Here is a 20,096-nt window from a genome sequence, read left to right as displayed (position 1 = left end):
GTGTGGTGTCACCTGGAACTGAGTGACTTGCTGACCACACAGTGACCTGGTCTGGGAAGGGGCCAGCACAGCCTCCATCAGGGGACTGGATGATGGGTCCAGCCTTCACTGGTGGTGCTGGAGTCACCCTAGCTGGTGCCTTGAGATTCCCCAGGCTTGTGGGGATCCTGGGAAACTGTGACCTTGTCTACCTGAGAATGGAAGGAATAAAAATGTCCCCGGGTCACACGTGCAATTCTGTGTGCCTGCAGGTGGCCTCAGTGGCGCGACTGTCATCGATTCTCTTGACACCCTGTACCTCATGGAGCTGAAGGAGGAGTTCCAGGAGGCCAAGGCCTGGGTGCAAGACAGCTTCCACCTGAACGTGGTGAGTCACAGGCCATGGGGAGGCGAGAGCCGGCCCCCCACTTCACAGACAGCAGGCTTCTTGCCTGGGACTGTACAACAGAGCAGTCTAGAGCCCCGGGGCTGCAGTCTGGACCCTGCTGAGTCTCCTCACTGATCACCGAGCTTGTCGTGGGGATGTCTCCCAGATGGTGTCCTCTGGTGCAAGCTGCGGGGGGTGGGGGAACGGCACACAGCCAGGGCCATCCCTCCCCTCCCCACGTTGCTCAGCAAGTGGTAGGAAAGGGAAGTAGAGGCAAGAGGTGTGGGGGAGGGGAGCTGAGAACTGGACCGCAGAGCTGAGAAAGGCTTCCCACCTCTTCCAACCTCCGTCTCCTCGCTATGAGACAGGGATGATGACCAAGGAGAGGGCCGTGGAGGGTGTTTTATAGCCCCATAAAACCTACACCAAAGGCAAAGTGGCCTCCTCATCACCATTATAATTACTAGAATCATCTTGAGGCCTCTGCAACTTCTGGTGTCTGTGAGGCCAGGGGAATGTGGAGAGCCCTTTGCTCCTTGTCTGTTGGTGGGAGAGCGGCAGAGGAGCATCTTCGGGGACCTACCTGGTCCCTCTAGGAAGGCCTCCCCAGCTCCTCCAGGCAAAGGATGGGCCTGCTCAGGGGACCAGGGAGCTGTGGACACTCAGGCAGGCCTCAGCAGGTTAGAGCATTTTCAGAAAAAAAGAAAGGCGGGGCCACCTCTTTGAGCCATAGCTTTTTGTTTGTTTGTTTGTTTTTGTTTTTTGTTTTGTTTTTCGAGACAAGGTTTCTCTGTGTTAGCCTTGACTGTCCTGGACTCACTTTGTAGACTAGGCTGGCCTCGAACTCACAGCAATCTGCCTGCCTCTGTCTCCCGAGTGCTGGGATTAAAGGAGTGCGCCACCACACCTGGCGAGCCTTAGCTTTTTCATCTAGAGGATGAGGTGATGTCATGGAGCGTTCCAGGCCTGAAAGGAAATGAGATCTGCAGACTCTTGGCTAGTGGGAAAAAATCCTCCCAGATTAACAGACAACAAAGGCTGTTGTCAATAAATGAAAGCCTGAGCCAAGACTGGTGGTCCAGTCCTGGAATCCCAGCTACTCTGGATGCTTGAGGCAGCCGGAGCACAAGTTCAAGGCTAGCCTGGACAATCAGTGAGGCCCCGTCTTATGATAAAGAAAAAAAGAAGGCTAGGGATATAACCCATTTGCCTAGACCCTTAGTTAAACCCCCAGCATTACAAAAAATAAAAATAAAAATAAAAATAAAAAAGTAAAACACGATGCAGAAAGCTGCCAAGGGGAGCAGCTGGGGCAAAGGAGGTGACAATAGGTACCTGTGTGAGGTCCCCCAACCACCAGCTGACTGTACCACCTGTGAGAAGGCCTGCTGGGAGGTGGCAGTGGCAGACTCATTCTGGGCAGTAGGAAACCCAGTGGGAAGAGAGAGACAAAGCCCTGTACATGGAATTTAGCCAGACCCTGCCCTTGGCATGGTGCTTCCACACCTGCTTGGTCCAGTCAGGGACAAGGGCAGTGCGAATGGGCCCAGGGACTAATGGCTCGTACACAGGCATCTGCCTGCATCCTCCTGCTCAGCCCTGCCTGCCCAGGGAAAGGCCTCTCTCATTCCCCGCTAAGGCTGGGCAGCTTCTCAGGAAGGGGGGTGTGGCAGGAGAGAAAAGAGAGAGAGAGAGAGAGAGAGAGAGAGAGAGAGAGAGAGAGAGAGAGAGAGAGAGAGAGACAGAAGGCTTTGCCTCTCCCTGGGCTAGGCTTCTCCCGCAGCTCGGCCCAGGTCCTAGGCTCCTTGGAGTACAGCCAAGCGTAACTGCTTCCATGGCCTCCGGCAAGGCTGGGGAAGGGAGCCAAAGCTGGTGTTGATTTGGAACACTTAAATGCACAGTAGCCATTGCCAGGCAGGTGCTGGCCCCTCTTGACCTCTGCTGTGAAAACTGAGCCTGGTCCCCAGAGCAGGACACAGGTGTGTGTTGAGGGGAGCAGTGTGGCCCGCATCCAGAACCTGACTGGCTCTGGGAGCTCACACACGGTCCTTGCTGTCCCCTCCCTGCCTTCTTGCAGAGCGGAGAAGCATCTCTGTTCGAAGTGAACATCCGATATATCGGAGGACTGCTCTCGGCCTTCTACCTGACGGGAGAAGAGGTAAGTTGGTCCCTTGAGGCCTGAGAGCTGTCCAGGCTGGACGGGTCTTAGGAAAAACAATAGCCCCGCCTCTTCCTTCCCAGCCGCTTCATGGGAGCAGGTGGTCTTCCACATTGCTCAGAGCTATGGCCTGGGTGAGCTCACTTGCCTACCAGAGCAGGTGATGAGTTCTGTGAAGATAGAACCATGCAAAAACCTGCACACATGCCACCCTCCCCCCCCCCGTACCCCCCCCATCCCCACCCCCCCACCCCTCACACAGCAACCTGCCATTCAAAGATGTCAGTTCTCAGGACCCACAAAGCCAAGATACCTGCTTCTCACTCTCTGGGCCATTGGCTTTTTTTTTTTTTTTTTTTTTTTTTTGAGACAGGGTCTCTCTGTGTAGCCTTGACTATCCTGGACTCGCTTTGTAGACCAGGCTGGCCTCGAACTCACAGCGATCTGCCTGCTCTGCCTCCTGAGTGCTGAGATTAAAGGCGTATGCCACCATGCCGGCTTTTTTTTTTTAAATAATGTGAGCGAGGGTTTTGCCTGTGTGTGTGTGTGTGTGTGTGTGTGTGTGTGTGTGTGTGTGTGTGTGTATGTGTACCATATATGTGTCTAGTGCCTACAGAAGCCAGAAGAAGGCGTTGGATCCTCTGAAATTGTAGTTACAGCTGGCAGTGAGTCTCCACGTGTTAGGAATTGAACCTGGGTTCTCTGGAAGAGCGGCCAGTGCTCTTAAACGCTGAGCCTCGGAGCCCATAGGTTTTCACGCACTTCATGGCCAACCCTTTCCCGCCCTCCCACCCTGGGCAGAACTGCAGCCAGATACTTGCCTGCACCCACTCTCAAGGGAGCAGTGGGGCAGTGGGGCTGCTCTGCTGACCATAGCCTGTAACTGTGAGGCTGTGAGGGCCAGGAAGTGCTCAGGGTCACCTACAGGTGGGTTTAAACAAGTCCCCACTTGTCACCTTCTTTTCAGTCATAAGACGGTCATATCTCTTTAGGCCAAAAGCCCTTGTGATATAAGACAGGAGGGAGAGTTTGGTCCAGGGCTGTCACCTCCAAAGGGTGCCTTCTCTCTGCCAGAGAATTCTGGATCATACTGAGATTTGGGAGAAACTGGAGCCTTCCTTCACCCCTCGTGAGCTCTGTCATAGCACAGGCTGAGTATCGGGTGGCCAGGTTGGCAGCATCCCCAGAATATAGGTCATCAGTCAGAGCGTTCATGGGGATCCAGAGGGCTGCACTGCTCAGCTCTGCCGCCACGTGGAATGCAGAGCCGGGCAGATGAAACAGGAAAGCCACAGAGAACTTCTGCCTCTTCCATCACTGTGGTCCAGAAGAGTCTTCCTCCCTCAGCTGTCACGGCTGAAGTCGAGGGCTTAGAGGCAACAAGCCGCCTCTATCTCTTGAGTTGCTTCGGGCCACTCTCCATCAAACATAATCTCCTCAGCAGCGATTACTGCTTGTACCAATTTGTCCAGAAAAAAATTGTCGGTGGGAGCCCTCGGCTTCAAGCCACCCAGAGCTTGAATATTATTTGAAAACCCCAGGACAAGAAGATGGCAGAAAGAGGGAGGCGGGGAATAAAGGCAAAGTCACTGACATGCTTCACAGGCTACTGCTCAACGTCCCCTGGCTGTTGTGGTTGGAGAGATGGATGCAGGGAAAGATGGAGGGGGTGCTTGAGGACCAGCCACTCAGGAAGGAGCCACTGGCTCCCGGGTGGCAGCCACCCAACCCTCCTCCTCTGACGAGGCTGTAGTTCTGAGTCTTCAACCCGCTGAGCAATGCTCACTTGACCTCAGGATGTGCACCTGGCAGGGGCTGTGGACCAGAGGAGCATCAGGAACTTGGGAAACAGCTCGCGGCCAGGCAGCGGTGGCGCACGCCTTTAATCCCAGCACTCAGGGAGGCAGCAGAGGCAGGAGAATCTCTGAGTTTGAGGCCAGCCTGGTGTACAGAGTGAGTTCCAGGACAGCCAGGGCTACACAGAGAAACCCTGTCCCAAAAAAGAGAAGGAAGGAAGGAAGGAAGGAAAGAAGGAAGGAAGGAAGGAGAAAAAGAAGAGGAGAAGGAGGGGGAAGAAGAAGAAAACAGTTCACGGGCTGGAGAGATGGCTCAGAGGTTAAGAGCACTGTCTGCTCTTCCAGAGGTCCTGAGTTCAATTCCCAGCAACCACACAGTGGCTCACAACCATCTATCATGAGATCTGGTGGGCAGTCATACACGCAGGCCGAACGTTGTATACATAATAAATAAATCTTTAAAAAAACAAACAAGGAGGAGGAGGAAGAGGAAGAGGAAGAAGAAGAAGAAGAAGAAGAAGAAGAAGAAGAAGAAGAAGAAGAAGAAGAAGAAGAAGAAGAAGAAGAAAACAGTTCACGAGACGCAAGGGGAGGATCAAGAGCTATAAGTCTGTGTACAGCCCCTGCCCAGAGACACAGTACACCTCCATGGTCCTTGCTATCCCAGGCCTGTTACTTTCTAACTACCAGGTTGTGAGTTCTATGCATGTCTCCGTGGGAGCCACGAATGTCCCATGAGTGCAAGGCGAGCGTCACCCACCGAGGACGATGAGATAGACTTACCGCCCTGAGTCACTGAGGGATTTGCTAGCGCTCGCTCCAGCCCTTTGACCTCCCTGCCTCTGTCTCCATGGTCACTCACTGCTCGCTACTAGGGCTCGGTCACACTAAGCTTGCACACGCCCAGCGGTTGCCCGTTGTGGGCTTCCTATTTCTTAACTTCCCACAGATGTGTGTGCCACATCCCCTGGCCACCACTTTCTTTGCTTCAGCGGAAGTGGCAGAAGAGAACCCTGTTGGTTGGTCGCTCTTGCTGACACTTGACTCCCAACAAGATGACTGGCCGGCGTGAGGCTAGAGAGATGGCTCGGCGTTAATAGCAACAGATGCTCTTGCAGAGGACCTGGGTTCAATTCCAAGCACCCACACGGCGGCTCTCAAACCGCTATAACTCCAACCCCAGGGGATCTGATGCCCTCTTCTGGCTCTCATGAGCCCTACACATATATGGCGCACAGACATACATACATACATGCCAGCTAAACACCCTTAGACATAAAATAATAAATTGGTTTTTTTTTTTAAGATGGCAGGGTGGGCTGGAGAGATGGCTCAGTGGTTAAGAGCGCCACCTGCTCTTCTAAAGGTCCTGAGTTCAATTCCCAGCAAATACATGGTGGCTCACAACCATCTATAATGGGATCTGGTGCCCTCTTCTGGCACACAGACATACATGCAGACAAAAACACTGTGTATATAATAAATAAATAAATCTTTAAAAAAAAAAAAGATGGCAGGCATGATCACAGTTGTTCCTGGGGATGCTGGGATGGCACGTCACGGGTTTAGAAGCATGCTCACATGTAAGCGTCCTCCTTTGCAATTTCTACAAGAACTCCGTGAAGCTTCCACAGCACACTCCATCCTTCTTCCTGTGCAGATGGGGGAAAAACCAAGGCTCAGAGACAGTGCAGGGCTCAGCAAAGGTCACACTGCGACGTGGGAGGATGTGTGCTGGGTCGGCCTTAGTCAGGACCTCCTTCATGGGGTGTTGCGGAGACTGAAGCTCTGCAGACACGGCCCCTCTCCCTTGCTCCCCTCCAAGATGTCAGAGTGGACCCATGTCCTTCCGTCACCTCCAGCACACACATGCCTAGTCCCTCCTCAGCACCACTGGGACCTTCTTTGACAGCTGACGTCGTCAAGGTCTCTTAAGAAGCGTGCACAGGAGGGGCATGGTACTCTGGCAGAGAGGAAACGCGATCCCGTCGGCTAGCTCAGCCTCCTCAGAGTCTCAGGCAGCCATGCAGCTGCCTGGGCCTCATATCTGGGTGGGTTCCATTCACCGCCAACAGCCTCCGAGGTGGGCAGAGCTCCAAAGCCTGCACAAGGTCAAGGGTCTTGCAAGCCCCTTCTGTCACTAGGCCAGTAGCTTCCCAGCCTGGCCAAGCACTGCAGTGGACCCTGCACCTCCAGGTGATAGATAGGTAGGTGCCTTGGGGTTCTAGACCAGCTCCCTGGGCTCTGCTTTCAGGACTCACTGGCAGGCTCTGCACAGCACCCTCTTGTCTGACCATGTAGCCAGCCCTGTCACCCCCTTTCTTCTTCCCTGGCAAGGCCATGTACCCTCAAAAGCCCCCAACGGCTGCCTCATGGGACTTTTGTTGCTTGTTTGCTTTATATTCTGTGGTAGAGGGATGAGACCTGGGCCCCAAGGACCTGGTCCATGAGCCGCATCCCTTACCCCATCACCCAGCAGGGTTTTTGTTGCTGATGGCTTTGTTCGGAAGGTCAGGAAACTGAGTCAGCCGAGCGACAGAGTGGGGACTTGCATCTCAGGTCTTAGAATGGCATCTGCGATCCTCTCTGAGTATCCATGGTGATCGGGCCCCGTGGATCTCAGATTCCAGGAGCGGTCAAGCCCTCACCTGAAATAGCGTGCTATTTGCAGAGAGCCCTCGTCCATCCTCACGGGGTCCTTAGGATGCCCACCAGCAGAGCCCGTGTGCTGTCCGATTCTTTAGGAAGAAGAATCCCTACGCATGCTCAATACAGATGTTACCCCTCTCTCCAGGGTGTGGCCCACGCTGGCTTTGAACTCCTGGCTTGAAATGTTTCTCTGTTCTCAGCGTCAGGGTTACAAGTGGACACCATGATGGGCACCTTTTCTTAAAAGTGTGTCTTCAGTCTACAGTTTGTTGAATATGGAGTCCAACTGTGTTATAGGCCTGTTGTGTGGAGTGTGCGTGCGTGCGTGCGTGCGTGCGTGCGTGCGTGCGTGCGTGCGTGTGGTGTGTGTTTGTGTGCATGCATGTGTGTGTGGTGTGTGTTTGTGTGCATGCATGTGTGTGTGGTGTGTGTGTGCATGTGTGTGTGCACACGTGGTATGGTGTGGGTGTGCACGTGTGTGTGTGTGTGTGTGTGTGTGAGATGTTGCTCATGCATACATGCATGTGGGTGGGTAGTTGTATACACGAACTGGGAGGCCAGAGCAGGATGCCTCTTACTGACCTGGAAGCTAGCCATTTAGGCTAGGTCACCCAGCCAAGGAGCAGGGCCTATTTCTGTTCTGGCCAGTGCTGGGGTTCCAGAAACCACAGCCACACCCACCTTTTTATGTGGGTGCTGGGGATCTGAGCTCAGGTCCTCAGGCTTGCAGAGTATGTGCAGGCCTTACTGCTGAGATGGAAGGATTGCTGAAGTGAAGGCATTCAAAAGCAACTTGGGCAGTACAGTGAGCCCTTTTGTTTCAGAAAATAAAAATAATTCCACAAAAAGCACAGATAAACCAAAGGGAAATAAATAACATCTATGGGCTAGCCCCTCTAAGAGAACATTATTAATGTTTTGAAGTATTTTCTTCTTCTTTTTTCACGCATTCATATGTAAATAAATTTTAGACCCAGTTACATTATTTTGAAATATTTTCCTAGGTTCAAAGGTATCTACGTCCTCTGCTCCTAATTATTCTTCTCCTATATCATTTTAGTGGCTGCGCGTCATTGCATCGCATGGAAGGCAGAGCTGAGCCACTTCCCTGTCACTCGATTCACCACAGTCTATTTTAGGCAATGCTGGAATAAACAGCTATAATATAAAATCTTTCACAACACTCTCTATTATTTATGTCCTAAGATAAATTGGGTTGGTTTGTTTAAGGTTGGTTGGGTTTTTTTTTTTTTTTTCATTTGTTCATTTGTTTTGTGAAGGTGTGTGCATACTCACATGTGTTGAAGTATACATGTGGAGATCAGAGGACAATTTCTGAGAGTGGGCTCACCCCTTCCATCATGTGGGGCTCGGGGATCGAACCCAGGTCCTTAAGCTTGGCAGCAAGCCCCTTCGTGAACTGAGTCATCTCGCTGGCCCTTTCAGAGAAACTGGTCATGAGAAACGCTGCTGAGTCAGGAGGTCCCACGTCCTTCTGAGTTAATGTGGCATTTCAGAGGAACACTTTAAAGGGCTCAGAGTCTCACGTGGGGGCCCTGAGCTGGGACCTCATTACCCTGTGCTAAATTCCCTTTCTGTAAACTGGAAATAGTCCGAGTGGCCTCAGACTACCAAAGAAAGGCCTTTTTCTTGCCATCTCTTTGGGGAAGCTGTCACCCAGGAGGTTAAAGTTTCCTGAACCTGGAGGATTGTACGGTCTGGGCTCCTAGCCCAGTGCTGTACTCGCTCTGTCTAGATAGATGTTTATTCCCCTCACGGTTACCACATTAGTCAGCAGTCCTCTGTAGAGCAAAATGCCGAGACAGTCAATTTAAAAGAAGAAAGCCGGGTGTGGTGGCGCATGCCTTTAATCCCAGCACTCGGGAGGCAGAGGCAGGCGGATCGCTGTGAGTTCGAGGCCAGCCTGGTCTACAAAGCGAGTCCAGGACAGCCAAGGCTACACAGAGAAACCCTGTCTCAAAAAGCCAAAGAAGAAGAAGAAGAAGAAGAAGAAGAAGAAGAAGAAGAAGAAGAAGAAGAAGAAGAAGAAGAAGAAGAAGGAAGAAGAAGAAGAAGAAGAAGAAGTAGTTGTTCCCCTGGGCTCCCTGTTTCCCTGGCCTTGTCTCAGACCTCCTTACTTGACTGATGCTTTGCCCCATAGTGGTCCAGGGCATCATGGCAGGAGGAAGGGCTGGGGGTCCCAATACCCCCACCACCCAGGACCTAACTCCTTTCCCCTCCATTTTAAATGTTCTGCCATGTTCCAGGGATCAAGCCTTCAACGCATAGACCTTTGGGGATGCTCCAGGTCCATCCAGCTGCGACATCCCATAGTTCCATGAAGGCAGCCCACCCTTCTCGGTGGGATCGGCCTCTGGACTTGGAGGTGACACTGGTGTGTTCCCCTCCTCTTCCCAAGGTCACCTGATCACAAAGTCAGTCCCTCGTCAGGAACAACACTGGCATTTTATGAACACCAAAATTGATGCTCAGAAAGAAATACCTGGCCTAAGGTCCCAAGGCCAGTAATCTTGGGGGTGGGGTGGGGGGCTGGCCTTCCATAATGGCCATCTGATTGCAACACCTGAGTGGTACCTCTTCTGTGGGGGGGGGCATCCCCATCCTTGATGGCAGCTCAGGGTTCCCTGACCCCTCCACTCAATTCAGACTCAATGCCCTCTGACCTTTCTTGACAGGTGTTCCGAGTAAAGGCCATCAAGTTGGGTGAGAAACTGCTGCCGGCCTTCAACACCCCCACGGGAATCCCCAAGGGCGTTGTGAACTTCAAAAGGTGAGCTGACCCCCTCATGAACTGGTGACTGCGCTCCACCCCCCAGTTGCGGGAGTGGGAGTCCGTCAGAGGGAGTCAGTTTTGTTTTACAGATGTGGCTGGCAGCTGAGGCAGGAGGCACGGTGTGCATGTTGAGAACAGACCTGCGCTAAGAACAGGCGTTGATTGGTTGCCTAGTGTAGGTTTCAGGGGTTTGGACCAACCAGGCCTGACCTTCCCAGGATGGGAGGGACATTTGTTCCTCTGCGAATAGCCTCCAAAGTTGGCCCCAGCTCCCTCCCTCCTGAGGCAGGGCTCAGCAACCTGTGGGCAGAGCATTCTCCCCAGTGAGCCAGGACCCAAGGAGGCTGGAGAGGCTCTGGGCGTTGGCCCTGTCCAGGAGGGCAGTCCTGCTGTATAGGACCCTAGCCCTGGTCTGGTCTATGTGCAGGAGACACAGAAGGTCTCAAAACACCTGCAGCTCTAAGAGCCACGTGTGATATACTTGAGCTGGGAGAAAGGCAGAGCTAGTCCGTGCTCCCTCTCCTGCCTGAGCTCCAATCTGGGGCACCTCACAAGAGTACTAGCCAGGTGCCTGGGATGGGAGTCCACCCAGCCCCTGCTGGCCCCTCCCCCCAACCTCCTTTGATGCTCTGTGGCCTTTGTAACTTTGTTCTCTGTGCTCCCCAAACCAGGTCCTCTTTTACCTGCCCCTGTGGGAAGCCTTCCCAGTGTCCTCACTAAAACATCACAGAGGCCAGGACATCCGTGAGAGCTAACAGAAGTTGTCCTTCTAGGCAGAGATATCTCTCTCACACACACACACACACACACACACACACACACACACACACACACACACACACACGCCTGGCCTCAAAGTGTTTATCCAATACATTGATCCTAAGAATGAAGACAGAAGCGACCCACACCCTCACCTTGGGTCTGGGCACAACCCTCAGTGCCCCTCCCGCTGCTGTAGTCCAGCCCCGTGTCTTACCTGTGGCCCCCCAATGGAGCCTGGTCCTACACAGACCCTAGGATTCCTGGCACAGGCATGGATATTTTTAGGCTCCTTGCTTGCCATTGAGAGATGCTGCACGTGTGGACTTCCTGGCATTGCTCCCTCTCATATTCTGGGAAAGAAGCGGCTGCTAAAAATGGGAGGGTAGCAAGGATGCAGCAGCCGTGTGCTACAGAGAACGGTCTTCAGAGATGACCTGGCAGAGGGCTGGACCCTCTATGCTGTCTCTGTAGTGTTTGTCCCAGCAGGGCCTGGTTCCGGGCAGCTGGAGGGCTGGGTGAACAGCACTGCCCAGTGTGGAGATAGGTGCTCACCTCTGCAGAGGAGGCAGGAGAGGCAAGGGCAGCTGTGTGGCCTGCAGAGACTACTGGCTACCTAAGGCAATGATTGTGGCCAATCCGGGGACTTCTGACTGAATCAGTCTATCACACACACACACACACACACACACACACACACACACACACACACACATCCCTACACAAAACATTCTGCTACTGCCTGTGCCACTAGTAAGGGCTCAGACATTCAAGCTGGCTTTTTTTTTTTAATGTTTCGTTTTTCCAGACAGGGTTTCTCTATCCTGGAACTCTCTCTGTAGCCCAGACTGGCCTTGAACTCATAATAATCTGCCTGCCTCTGCCTCTCGAGTGCTAGGATTAAAGGTCTGCGCCTCCACAGCCCAGCTTGTTAACTGCTCCTGAGCACACAGTGGGTCAGGCACCCAGTGAGTACATGACAGAGAACTTTCTTTTCCAGCCACCAGGAAAGAAAATGAAGCTTGTTGAAGTGCGATAACATTCCCAAGGTCACACAGCAACCAAGTAAAGGCAGGATTTGAACTTAGGTCTGGCCGTAACAGTTATACCATACACAGGCAGCAGTGAAGGGCACCATGGAGAGGCCCCCTTGGCATGAGAAAGTTGAGGAGGGCAAATCTTCCTCTTGGTCCATTGGCTCACATAGCCGGTCGGAGGACCCCCGCCCCCTTCCCAAGAGGATGCTCGCTGTGGGCGAATCTAGGACGTGGGTTTAGGATCTGGAGTCAGCTCTACCACTTGCTGTGTGACCTTGAAAGAGTGTCTCCCCCTTTCTGAGCCTAAGCGTTCCCGCCTATGAAATGAGGATCACAGCGTCTGCTGGTGGAGTTGAAGGTGAAAGTGAAAGAAGGCGCCGAAGCCACCTGGCTCCTATTAGAAGTTTATTGTCACTTACATATACATAATTACATACTGATAAAAATGACAGTCACGTGCGTAATTGATGCCTCACAATAGCTCTGCGAAGCCGAGCACCCTGGTTTAAGGGGGGAGGAAGCTGAGGTCTAGGGAAACCGTGGGATGCTTCTAAGGGCACCTGGGTCTGGCACATAGAGGAAGCCAGTAGCCAGGCAGAGAGCGACAAAGGGCCCCACACTCCCCCTCCCTACTCTCTGGGGCTGGTGACTGTGAGGGGCTAGGAGAGAAAACAGAGACCCATGTGGTAGACAGTGAGGACAAAACCTCACTGGAGGCAAGGAAGGTGGGGTGGCACGCCCCTTTAATCTAGCACTCGGGAGCTGAGGAGGGGGGGGGGATCTCTGAGTTCAAGGCCAGTCTGGTCTGCAGAGTGAGTTCCAGGACAGCCAGGGCTATGTAGTGAGACACTGTCTAAAACGAAGAAAGAAAGACAAAAAGACATAAAGAAAGGAAAGAGTCGGGCAGTGGTGGCACACGCCTTTAATCCCAGCACTCAGGAGGCAAGAGGCAGGTGGATTGCTATAAATTCGAGGCCAGCCTGGTCTACAAAGCGAGTCCAGAACAGCCAAGGCAGAGACAGAGAAACCCTGTCCAAAAAAAAAAAAAAGAAGGAAGGAAGGAAGGAAGGAAGGAAAAACAGGGGAAGAAGGGAATTCTTTCTTTTAAGCTTTGGAAGCATCGGTTCATTTCTCAGGAAGCTCTCCGAGCTCCCCAGCTAGAGGAAGAAGGCTCCCTTAGCCTGGGAGAGGTCCCTTTATTGCCTCTGGGGAGCATGAGGTCTCCAGGTACACCTCTTGCCTCCAGGGCATATGAGGCCAGAAGGCCTGGGTTAGAATCCTGCTTCCTGCTGCTTTGGTCACTTCCTGGACAACCTCAGTCTCCTCCTTTGAGTACTGGGGTTAGCCATGTCCGTGAGCTTCTGGTACAAGATGGAACCATTCCCTGGAGGGTCCAACCTGATCCAGTGGCTCCATAGACAGCAACTTGTCCAGCCCAAGCCTAGAAATGCACAGGGGGGGGGGGGGAGCAGAGGCAGGACAAGGCGTGTGGCAGTCTCTGCAGTGGTGGAAGTCACCATCTTCCCATGGCTCCCAGGAGCTGGGGCTCACCTCACCCTGCTTTCCAGGAAGACCCATTGCTGGTCAAGAGCAGAGCCCAGAGTGCTCAGCGAGGTCTCGGGCCTGCACCAGGTACCTCCTCACCCCACACTGCTTTCCCAAGTTGTCTCCAGAGGGAGACAGATGGACACCGCCGGTTCTGGGTGGCGGGGAAAGCAGAGGAGCCCCCCCCCACAAGGCAACCCAGACACCCTACAACCTGCCTAGGCGAGGTGGCTGCTGCACTTCGTCCTCCCTCCAACCATCTTACACTAACTCTCTGCAGAATCCCTCTCCCCCTGAAAGTAACTGGGATATGTGTGTGTGGAAACTGAGGCACAAGAAGAAGCCTTTTGCTCACAGCCCTCCTTGCTCCTCCCCCTCCCCGCCCCCTCTACTTTCTTAGTCACCACAAAAACCTGAAGCAGGGAGGCAGGGGCAGGAGGCAGTTGTCATTCTGTTATACAGATATGGAAACTGAGGCACGCAGGAGTCAGGGGCTTACCTGAGGCTACCAGCTGACCAGCCCTGGACCCTGCACCTTCTGGTTCCAGGGTATGGCAGGTGGAGGGTCTGGAAAGCGTCACCTCACAGGGCAGCGTAATGCAGGCAGCGGGCCTCCCCACCAGGGCTGACTCGCCTCAGCTTAAGTTGGGCCCAGCTGCTACGCAGACCCTTAACTCTGGTGTGTGGTGTCTGCCTCTGGATCTGAGCCTCTTATCCCTAGAAGGGAACATGAGAGGTTAACACAGGTGCCGGCTCCGAGGCTTGCCTTCCTATAGCACTGGACCCTGAAGTGGCCATCAGACCCTCCTGCAAGCATAGGGCAGAGACACACAGCCGACATGCCCATGAGAGGCTAGCCTTGGCTACGAGGGCCCTACTTCTTTCACACCTAATGCCCCACTTCCTTGGGTCCAGGTGTCCACTCTGAGACTATTATATGGCCTTGGGTAGAGAGAAAGGCCTGTGTGTTTGGGGGTGATCATTGAATGTCCTCTGGGGCTTCTGGGGCTCCTGACCACGCCATCATTGTCACCTGTGGATTTCACCATAGCCCTGTGTCAAAGCCCCAAACATTATAGAGGCTGACACATGTGTTCAGACTACCTTCAGCAAGTCCCGTGCCCTCACCAGCCTCAGAGGCATCCCCACAGCGAGGCCCAGGGAGGATTAGCTGAGCTGTGCTGATCTGAGCCAAGGAGCCAGCAGGGTGACACAGCTGATGTCTTTTCAGTGGTAGCTGGGGCTGGGCCACCGCAGGCAGCAGCAGCATCCTAGCTGAGTTTGGATCCTTGCACTTGGAGTTCCTGCACCTCACTGAGCTCTCCGGCAACCCGGTCTTTGCCGAAAAGGTGAGTTTTCCCTTATGGCAGGCACCCCACCCGACACCCCCCCCCAAGCAGAGGGACAGGGGGGCAGGTCGTCTGCAGTCAGGGTTTGCAAGATTCCGGGGCCACTGCTCTCATAGCAGTTACTGGTGGAAGAACCGACTGTGCTCAATACCAGGTGGCAGGGAAGGGAACAGAAGCCACCAGAACTCTGCCAGGGAGGTTTGTGCTGGCGCATGGGCTGGTGGCAGTTCTGTGAGCTGGGAAATCTGGAGAGCCAGGCTCCTCAGACTGGCAGGAACAGGCGGTGGTGTGCACGGGTACCCTTTCCAGGGACATTTAGCTCTTCCATGTGTGTGTGTGTGTGTGTGTGTGTGTGTGTGTGTGTGTGTGTGTGTGTGAGCTGCCTGCCTTTTCCTCCCCGGTGCCTGGCTGGCTGGTGCTGGCAGCAGTCTGGCAGAGTGGCTCCTCCTCGCTGTTCTTGGCTGCCCGAGGCTACATGGGTGCTGGGAATGGGCACCCAGGCCACTGTCCAGGCCTGATAGTTGCCAGTACCTGGCCTCGGGCAGCTCTCCAGGAGGGAGAGCCCTGGGCAGCGCCCCCCCACCCCTCCCCCGGAATGTCTGGGTTCAGATCTAATCTTAAAAGCAAAAGAAGGCAGAGTGTACACAGGCCCCTTCCGGATCTCTCCCACTCTCCCTCCGAGGTGGCTTCACACCTGTACCTGGTGGGTCTGTGCCGTGGCATACACATTCTCGCGTGCGCAGCTAGGAGGAAGCAACTTCCGGTCCTTCTCTTGCCCCATGAGGCCCGATATCGGTAAAATCGGGTTTGAGAGCACTGTGTCCTGGATGTGGGATCCACCAGGGCCCCGGGTGCTCAGGACAAGCTTTCCGATCCCCTTGTTGGTGCCTCGGACCTGCCTCTCGCTCCCGCCCTTCCCCGCCCGCGTGTGGCCAGCCTTTCCTTTCCTTCGCCCAGCCAGCTTCCTCGTCTCACTGCCCTCCAGCAGGACTCCTCTGGGAAGTCCTGGGCAGCTCAGGAAAGGGGCCTCCCCGGCCCCACCCCCACCCCGAGAGTACAGAGTGCACCCCGACCCTTTGCCACGCCCTTGCCGGGCGTGTTTGAAGCCTCAGTAGCCCTGGGGGTGGGGTTGTTTTTGTTCTGACCGATCCCATCTAACTGAAAAGTAGAGGGTGGGAGGCTAAGTAACCTGCCCAGGGCAGCCAGCTAGTGAGTGATAAAGCTGAAACTTAGGTCAGCCTCTGCTTCCCAGGGCAGATCAGTACAGCTGGCTGCTGGCTGCCCCTCCAGACCCCCTGTCCCCCTGTCACTCTTTATTTGCACACTTCAGCTATTTTCATCCCCCCCTCGTCACACCTCCCGCAGAGGTGATTATTAGCAGGCAACAAATTGGCCCAAATCCTTACAGCAGCACCCTGCAAGCAACAGGGGAGCTAATCTAGCCTGCATCCCACCCCACCCCCAGCAGGGGGGGAAGGGCCCACCAGGACGGGGGGGGGGGGGGGGGGGAGACAAGTTAGGCATGGGCATCTTCCTGTCCCTCTCACCGTTGCCTTAAAGGGGCGTGAGCTCCAATCAGACAAAGCCGAGTGCCTCGGAGGAAAAGGAAGGCTGATGGCTCAGCCTCCCAGCTGCCCCACGGTGGTATCTGTTCATCTGCCAGTGAGCAGATGGCAGTGTGGTCCTGGGGACTTGCTCTCCCAGGATCCAGTTCTAGAGACATCTAGGAAAAGTTCTCAATGGCACCTCTCAACAAGCACTCCAAACCCAGTGGTGTCTGCATGCACGCATCAAGCCCTGGGTTTGATTCATAGCATTCAGACATAGGGTGTGGTCACTCATACCTGGAAACCACCCCCAAACCCCCCCTCGCTCCGCTCCACACTCAGGGTGGAGGTGGGAAAGTTAGGAGTTCAAGGTCAGCCTGAGCTACATGAGACCCTGTCTTTAGAAAAAGGAGCTGGGCGTGGTGGCGCACGCCTTTAATCCTAGCACTTGGGAGGCAGAGGCAGGTGGATCTCTGTGAGTTCAAGGCCAGCCTGGTCTACAAAGCGAGTCTAGGACAGCCAGGGCTACACAGAGAAGCCCTGTCTTGAAAAGAAAGAAAGAAAGAAAGAAAGAAAGAAAGAAAGAAAGAAAGAAGAAAAAAGAAAAAGGAAATGTAGTGCTTACAAAACAGCTACTGCCACTTCTCGGAAACTCCTCAAGGTGTACAGAGGTGGTACCTGCCACATCCTACCATGCTCTGTGAACCTAAAACCTGTGGTTCTTCCACCATTTCCCCCAAGCCAGAAGCTTTAACCCCTGTGTGCACCTGAACTATTCGTTCCTCCTCATGGGTGGGGAATCAGGGGCTTCTTGAGGAAAATGACTGTGCCTGGTGTCTCTCGCAGGTCAAAAACATCCGCAAGGTCCTCAGGGAGATTGACAAGCCCTTCGGCCTCTACCCCAACTTCCTCAGCCCAGTGAGCGGAAACTGGGTGCAGCGTGAGTACTGGCGCCATTGCCCCTCATCCAGGGGTTCCCCTTTGGGCTTCCTGAGGCCAAGGCAGGTGCTGGCTGAGAGCCAGGGGCAGGTACCAGATCCTAGATTCAGCAGCCTGGACACGCCAGCCTTCCTGGCATCCATCTCTCGCAGCACCTGTGCACCTTTCTCTGTGATCCCCAGACTCGCAGAAATGTCCCACTTAGAGCTATCACTCGGAAGTGGCTACAGAAAATGGCCCTGTGACCACCCCTTAGCGCCTTTGATCTGGCTTTCCAGTCCCAGCTTTGATTTAGACAAAAGTTTTAGTTGGGCCAAACTAAGCAGTAATTTAAAAATCACTCACTGCTATATCTTAAATTCACTTGAATCAGTCCTGGGCTTTTTTAGCTTTCTCTGTTTAAAGAATTAGCCCAGGCTAGCCTCAAACTCAAAAATCTGCCTGCCTTTGACTCCAGAGTGCTGGGCTTAAAGGTGTGCGCCACCAGCACTCAGCTGTTTAAAGACTTATTATTTGAAACAAGGTCTTCAGGTAGCCCAGGCTGGCCTCAAACTTGTTAGGTAGCCAAGGCTGGCCTTGAAGTTTTGACCCTCCTGCCTCCATATCCTGAGTGCTGAGATGACCGATATATGACATCACACCTAGCAGCTTTGTCAGTTGCCTGTGGGGCATCGTTCCCAAGTCCTGTCCACTGACAGAGAATGAGATGTAACGCTGACCAATCCCCCAGGCCCTGCTGTGTCACTCTGTGCAGAGCCAGGCTCTGGGAGACGCTAACTGTAGCTCAGCTCTGCCTTGTGTCCATGGCTCAGCCATGTGTTCAGTCAACAGGAACTGCACTCTCTCAATCTCTTTCTTTGCGTGTGTGTGTGTGTGTGTGTGTGTGTGTGTCTGTCTGTCTGTCTGTCTGTCTGTCTGTCTGTCTGTCTATGTCTATCTGTCTCTAGCTGAGCTACATCCTTATCCCCTCTCTGTCCCTTTGAGTCTTGGTTTCTGGTGAAAAAGAGGAGAGTGGAGTAAATTCATTCTGGACAACCAGGAAGGGGCTTAGGACTAGCAGTCAAGGCTGCACCAGGTCCTCCAAAGGAGATGCAGGGTGTCCCAAAAGACCACAGTTCAGGTGGGGCCTGGCTGGCCAACAGAGACTCAAGACAGCATCTGCCGGGGGCCTTTCCTCCCTAGCCGAGCCTCTGTCATCAGGAGGCCCCGCAGGCGCAGGAGGCCCAGGGAATTCCATCCAAGAATTTTGCCATGATCCCCTCCCCACAGGCAACCTTTCCTTAAAAGTCACAGAAAAGTAGGATTCTCAACCAAAACACACATCGAAGCGAGGAAATGAAGGTTCAGATTACAGGTTATGGACATGGAAGGCCAGGGCTTAAGAGCTATGTACAGCTTGAAGTGGGGCCCAGCAGCCTGCCCTGGTGCACGCAGCGAGCCTCAGAAGAGGCCCTAGGAGTGGCTTCCGCCTCGCCTACCACACAAAGAATCTTCTTTCCAGGCTGCTCCTGGGGCCTTGGGTGTGGGCAGTCAGTCACGCACAGAAGACTGTTTGATGAGAACAGATCAGTCTCCTGGAGAGCAGAGGGAAGGCTGGGCTGGGCTGGGCTGGCTTCTGCCCCAGGTCATCTTAGGTTCTCTGGATTGGTCGGGTTCTTTTGGAGTGAGTGTATCTTTCCAGAAAACACCCTGTCCTACCTTGCATAAGCCGAGCTCTTTCCCACTGTTCTCCCTTTGGATTCTCTGGGTGGCCCCGAGGCAGCACCACAGGCACTCATATCATTTGTAGCCTCAGAAATGGCAGGGGAACAGGGACACAGCTCAAGTCACCCAGCCTTTGCTCCTGTCTGTATCCCAGGGTCACCACACCTGACTTCAGCCTCTCAGGAGACACAGCCCCTCCTTGCAGCTTAGACTATGCCCAGGATAATCCACTGGGACACACACACACACACACACACACACACACACGCACGCACGCACGCACGCACGCACGCGCGCACACACACACACTCGCACACACACAACATAAACCCATGAATGTATACAACACACCAAACACACACTATACTTAAATACATACACACAGACATATGCCACACAGACCCACACATCTGCACGAACACACCACACACATATATAAACACCAGACACAAAGATATAAGCCACACAGACCTACACAAACACACATACATACACGTGTATACAGACATATACCACACAGACCCACACATAAATATGAACACAGTGCACATATACACAAACTTATACCACACAGACACATGCATATTCACAAACACACCACACACATACACCACAAAGTCACACCCATGTAGCCAAATACACCAAACACTTTCTAGACGTATACGCAGACATATGCCGCAGAGCCATACACAGACACGCCATACCCACAGATGTACACCACACAGACTCACACATGTACACAAACATGTACATCATACAGACTTACACAAATACACATATTCCATATAAGCTCATACATAAACACAGCCAAAACGCACACACCACACCAATACACATACACACAAGCACATGCATCACCCAGACCTACATAAACACACACACACCACACGGGCCCATGTATACACAAAAAAATACATGCATAAAACAACACCCACACATGTACATACATAGGAACACTGTACATTACCACACACACACACACCACAGCACACAGCTGCAGCACTGGCCCACCATCCCTAGACACAGGAGATCTTTTTTTTGTTTTGTTTTTCTTTCTTTCTTTCTTTCTTTCTTTCTTTCTTTCTTTCTTTTTTTCTCCCCCCTGTGTAATAGCTCTTTCTGTCCTGGCTGTCCTCGAACCTGTCCAGACCAGGCTGTCCTCGAACTCACAGTGATCCACCTGCCTCTGCCTCCCGAGTGTTGGGATTAAAGCTGTGCACCGCCACCACCACGCAGCAGACACAGGGGAACTCAACCCTCCCTTTCCGCTCCCATCACCTTGATCACACAGATCAACCAGGTTTCTGGAAGGGGCCTCTTTGGCTGGGTCTCTCACCTCGTGACCCACACTGACCCCCTTTTCCCCAGCCTTTTATGGAGGCCCAGCATTCACTACGGGGTTTCGTCTGATGGCGGTCATACCTGTGAACTGTCTGCCACCAGACGAAGACA

General features: G+C 53.4%; 2 protein-coding genes across 2 annotated transcripts in view; one reads left to right on the top strand and one right to left on the bottom strand.

Annotated features, from left to right (window-relative positions):
- The window catches only part of PAFAH2 (platelet activating factor acetylhydrolase 2), a 321,900-nt gene that overhangs the window by 106,788 nt on the left and 195,016 nt on the right, over positions 1–20,096 (bottom strand). The window lies entirely within an intron of this gene.
- MAN1C1 (mannosidase alpha class 1C member 1) overlaps positions 1–20,096 on the top strand; it is a 145,759-nt gene that overhangs the window by 111,238 nt on the left and 14,425 nt on the right. The window contains exons 3-7 of the mRNA XM_084788300.1: positions 252–367; positions 2,445–2,525; positions 9,667–9,761; positions 14,337–14,454; positions 16,848–16,941. Coding sequence (XP_084644426.1) covers positions 252–367; positions 2,445–2,525; positions 9,667–9,761; positions 14,337–14,454; positions 16,848–16,941 — 504 coding nt within the window. The remainder of the gene's footprint in view (positions 1–251; positions 368–2,444; positions 2,526–9,666; positions 9,762–14,336; positions 14,455–16,847; positions 16,942–20,096) is intronic.

The sequence above is a fragment of the Acomys minous genome, assembly GCF_964271855.1.
Source record: "Acomys minous genome assembly, chromosome: 6".
In the NCBI taxonomy this organism is placed as follows: Eukaryota; Metazoa; Chordata; class Mammalia; order Rodentia; family Muridae; genus Acomys; species Acomys minous.
This window is presented reverse-complemented; position numbering and strand designations above follow the sequence as displayed.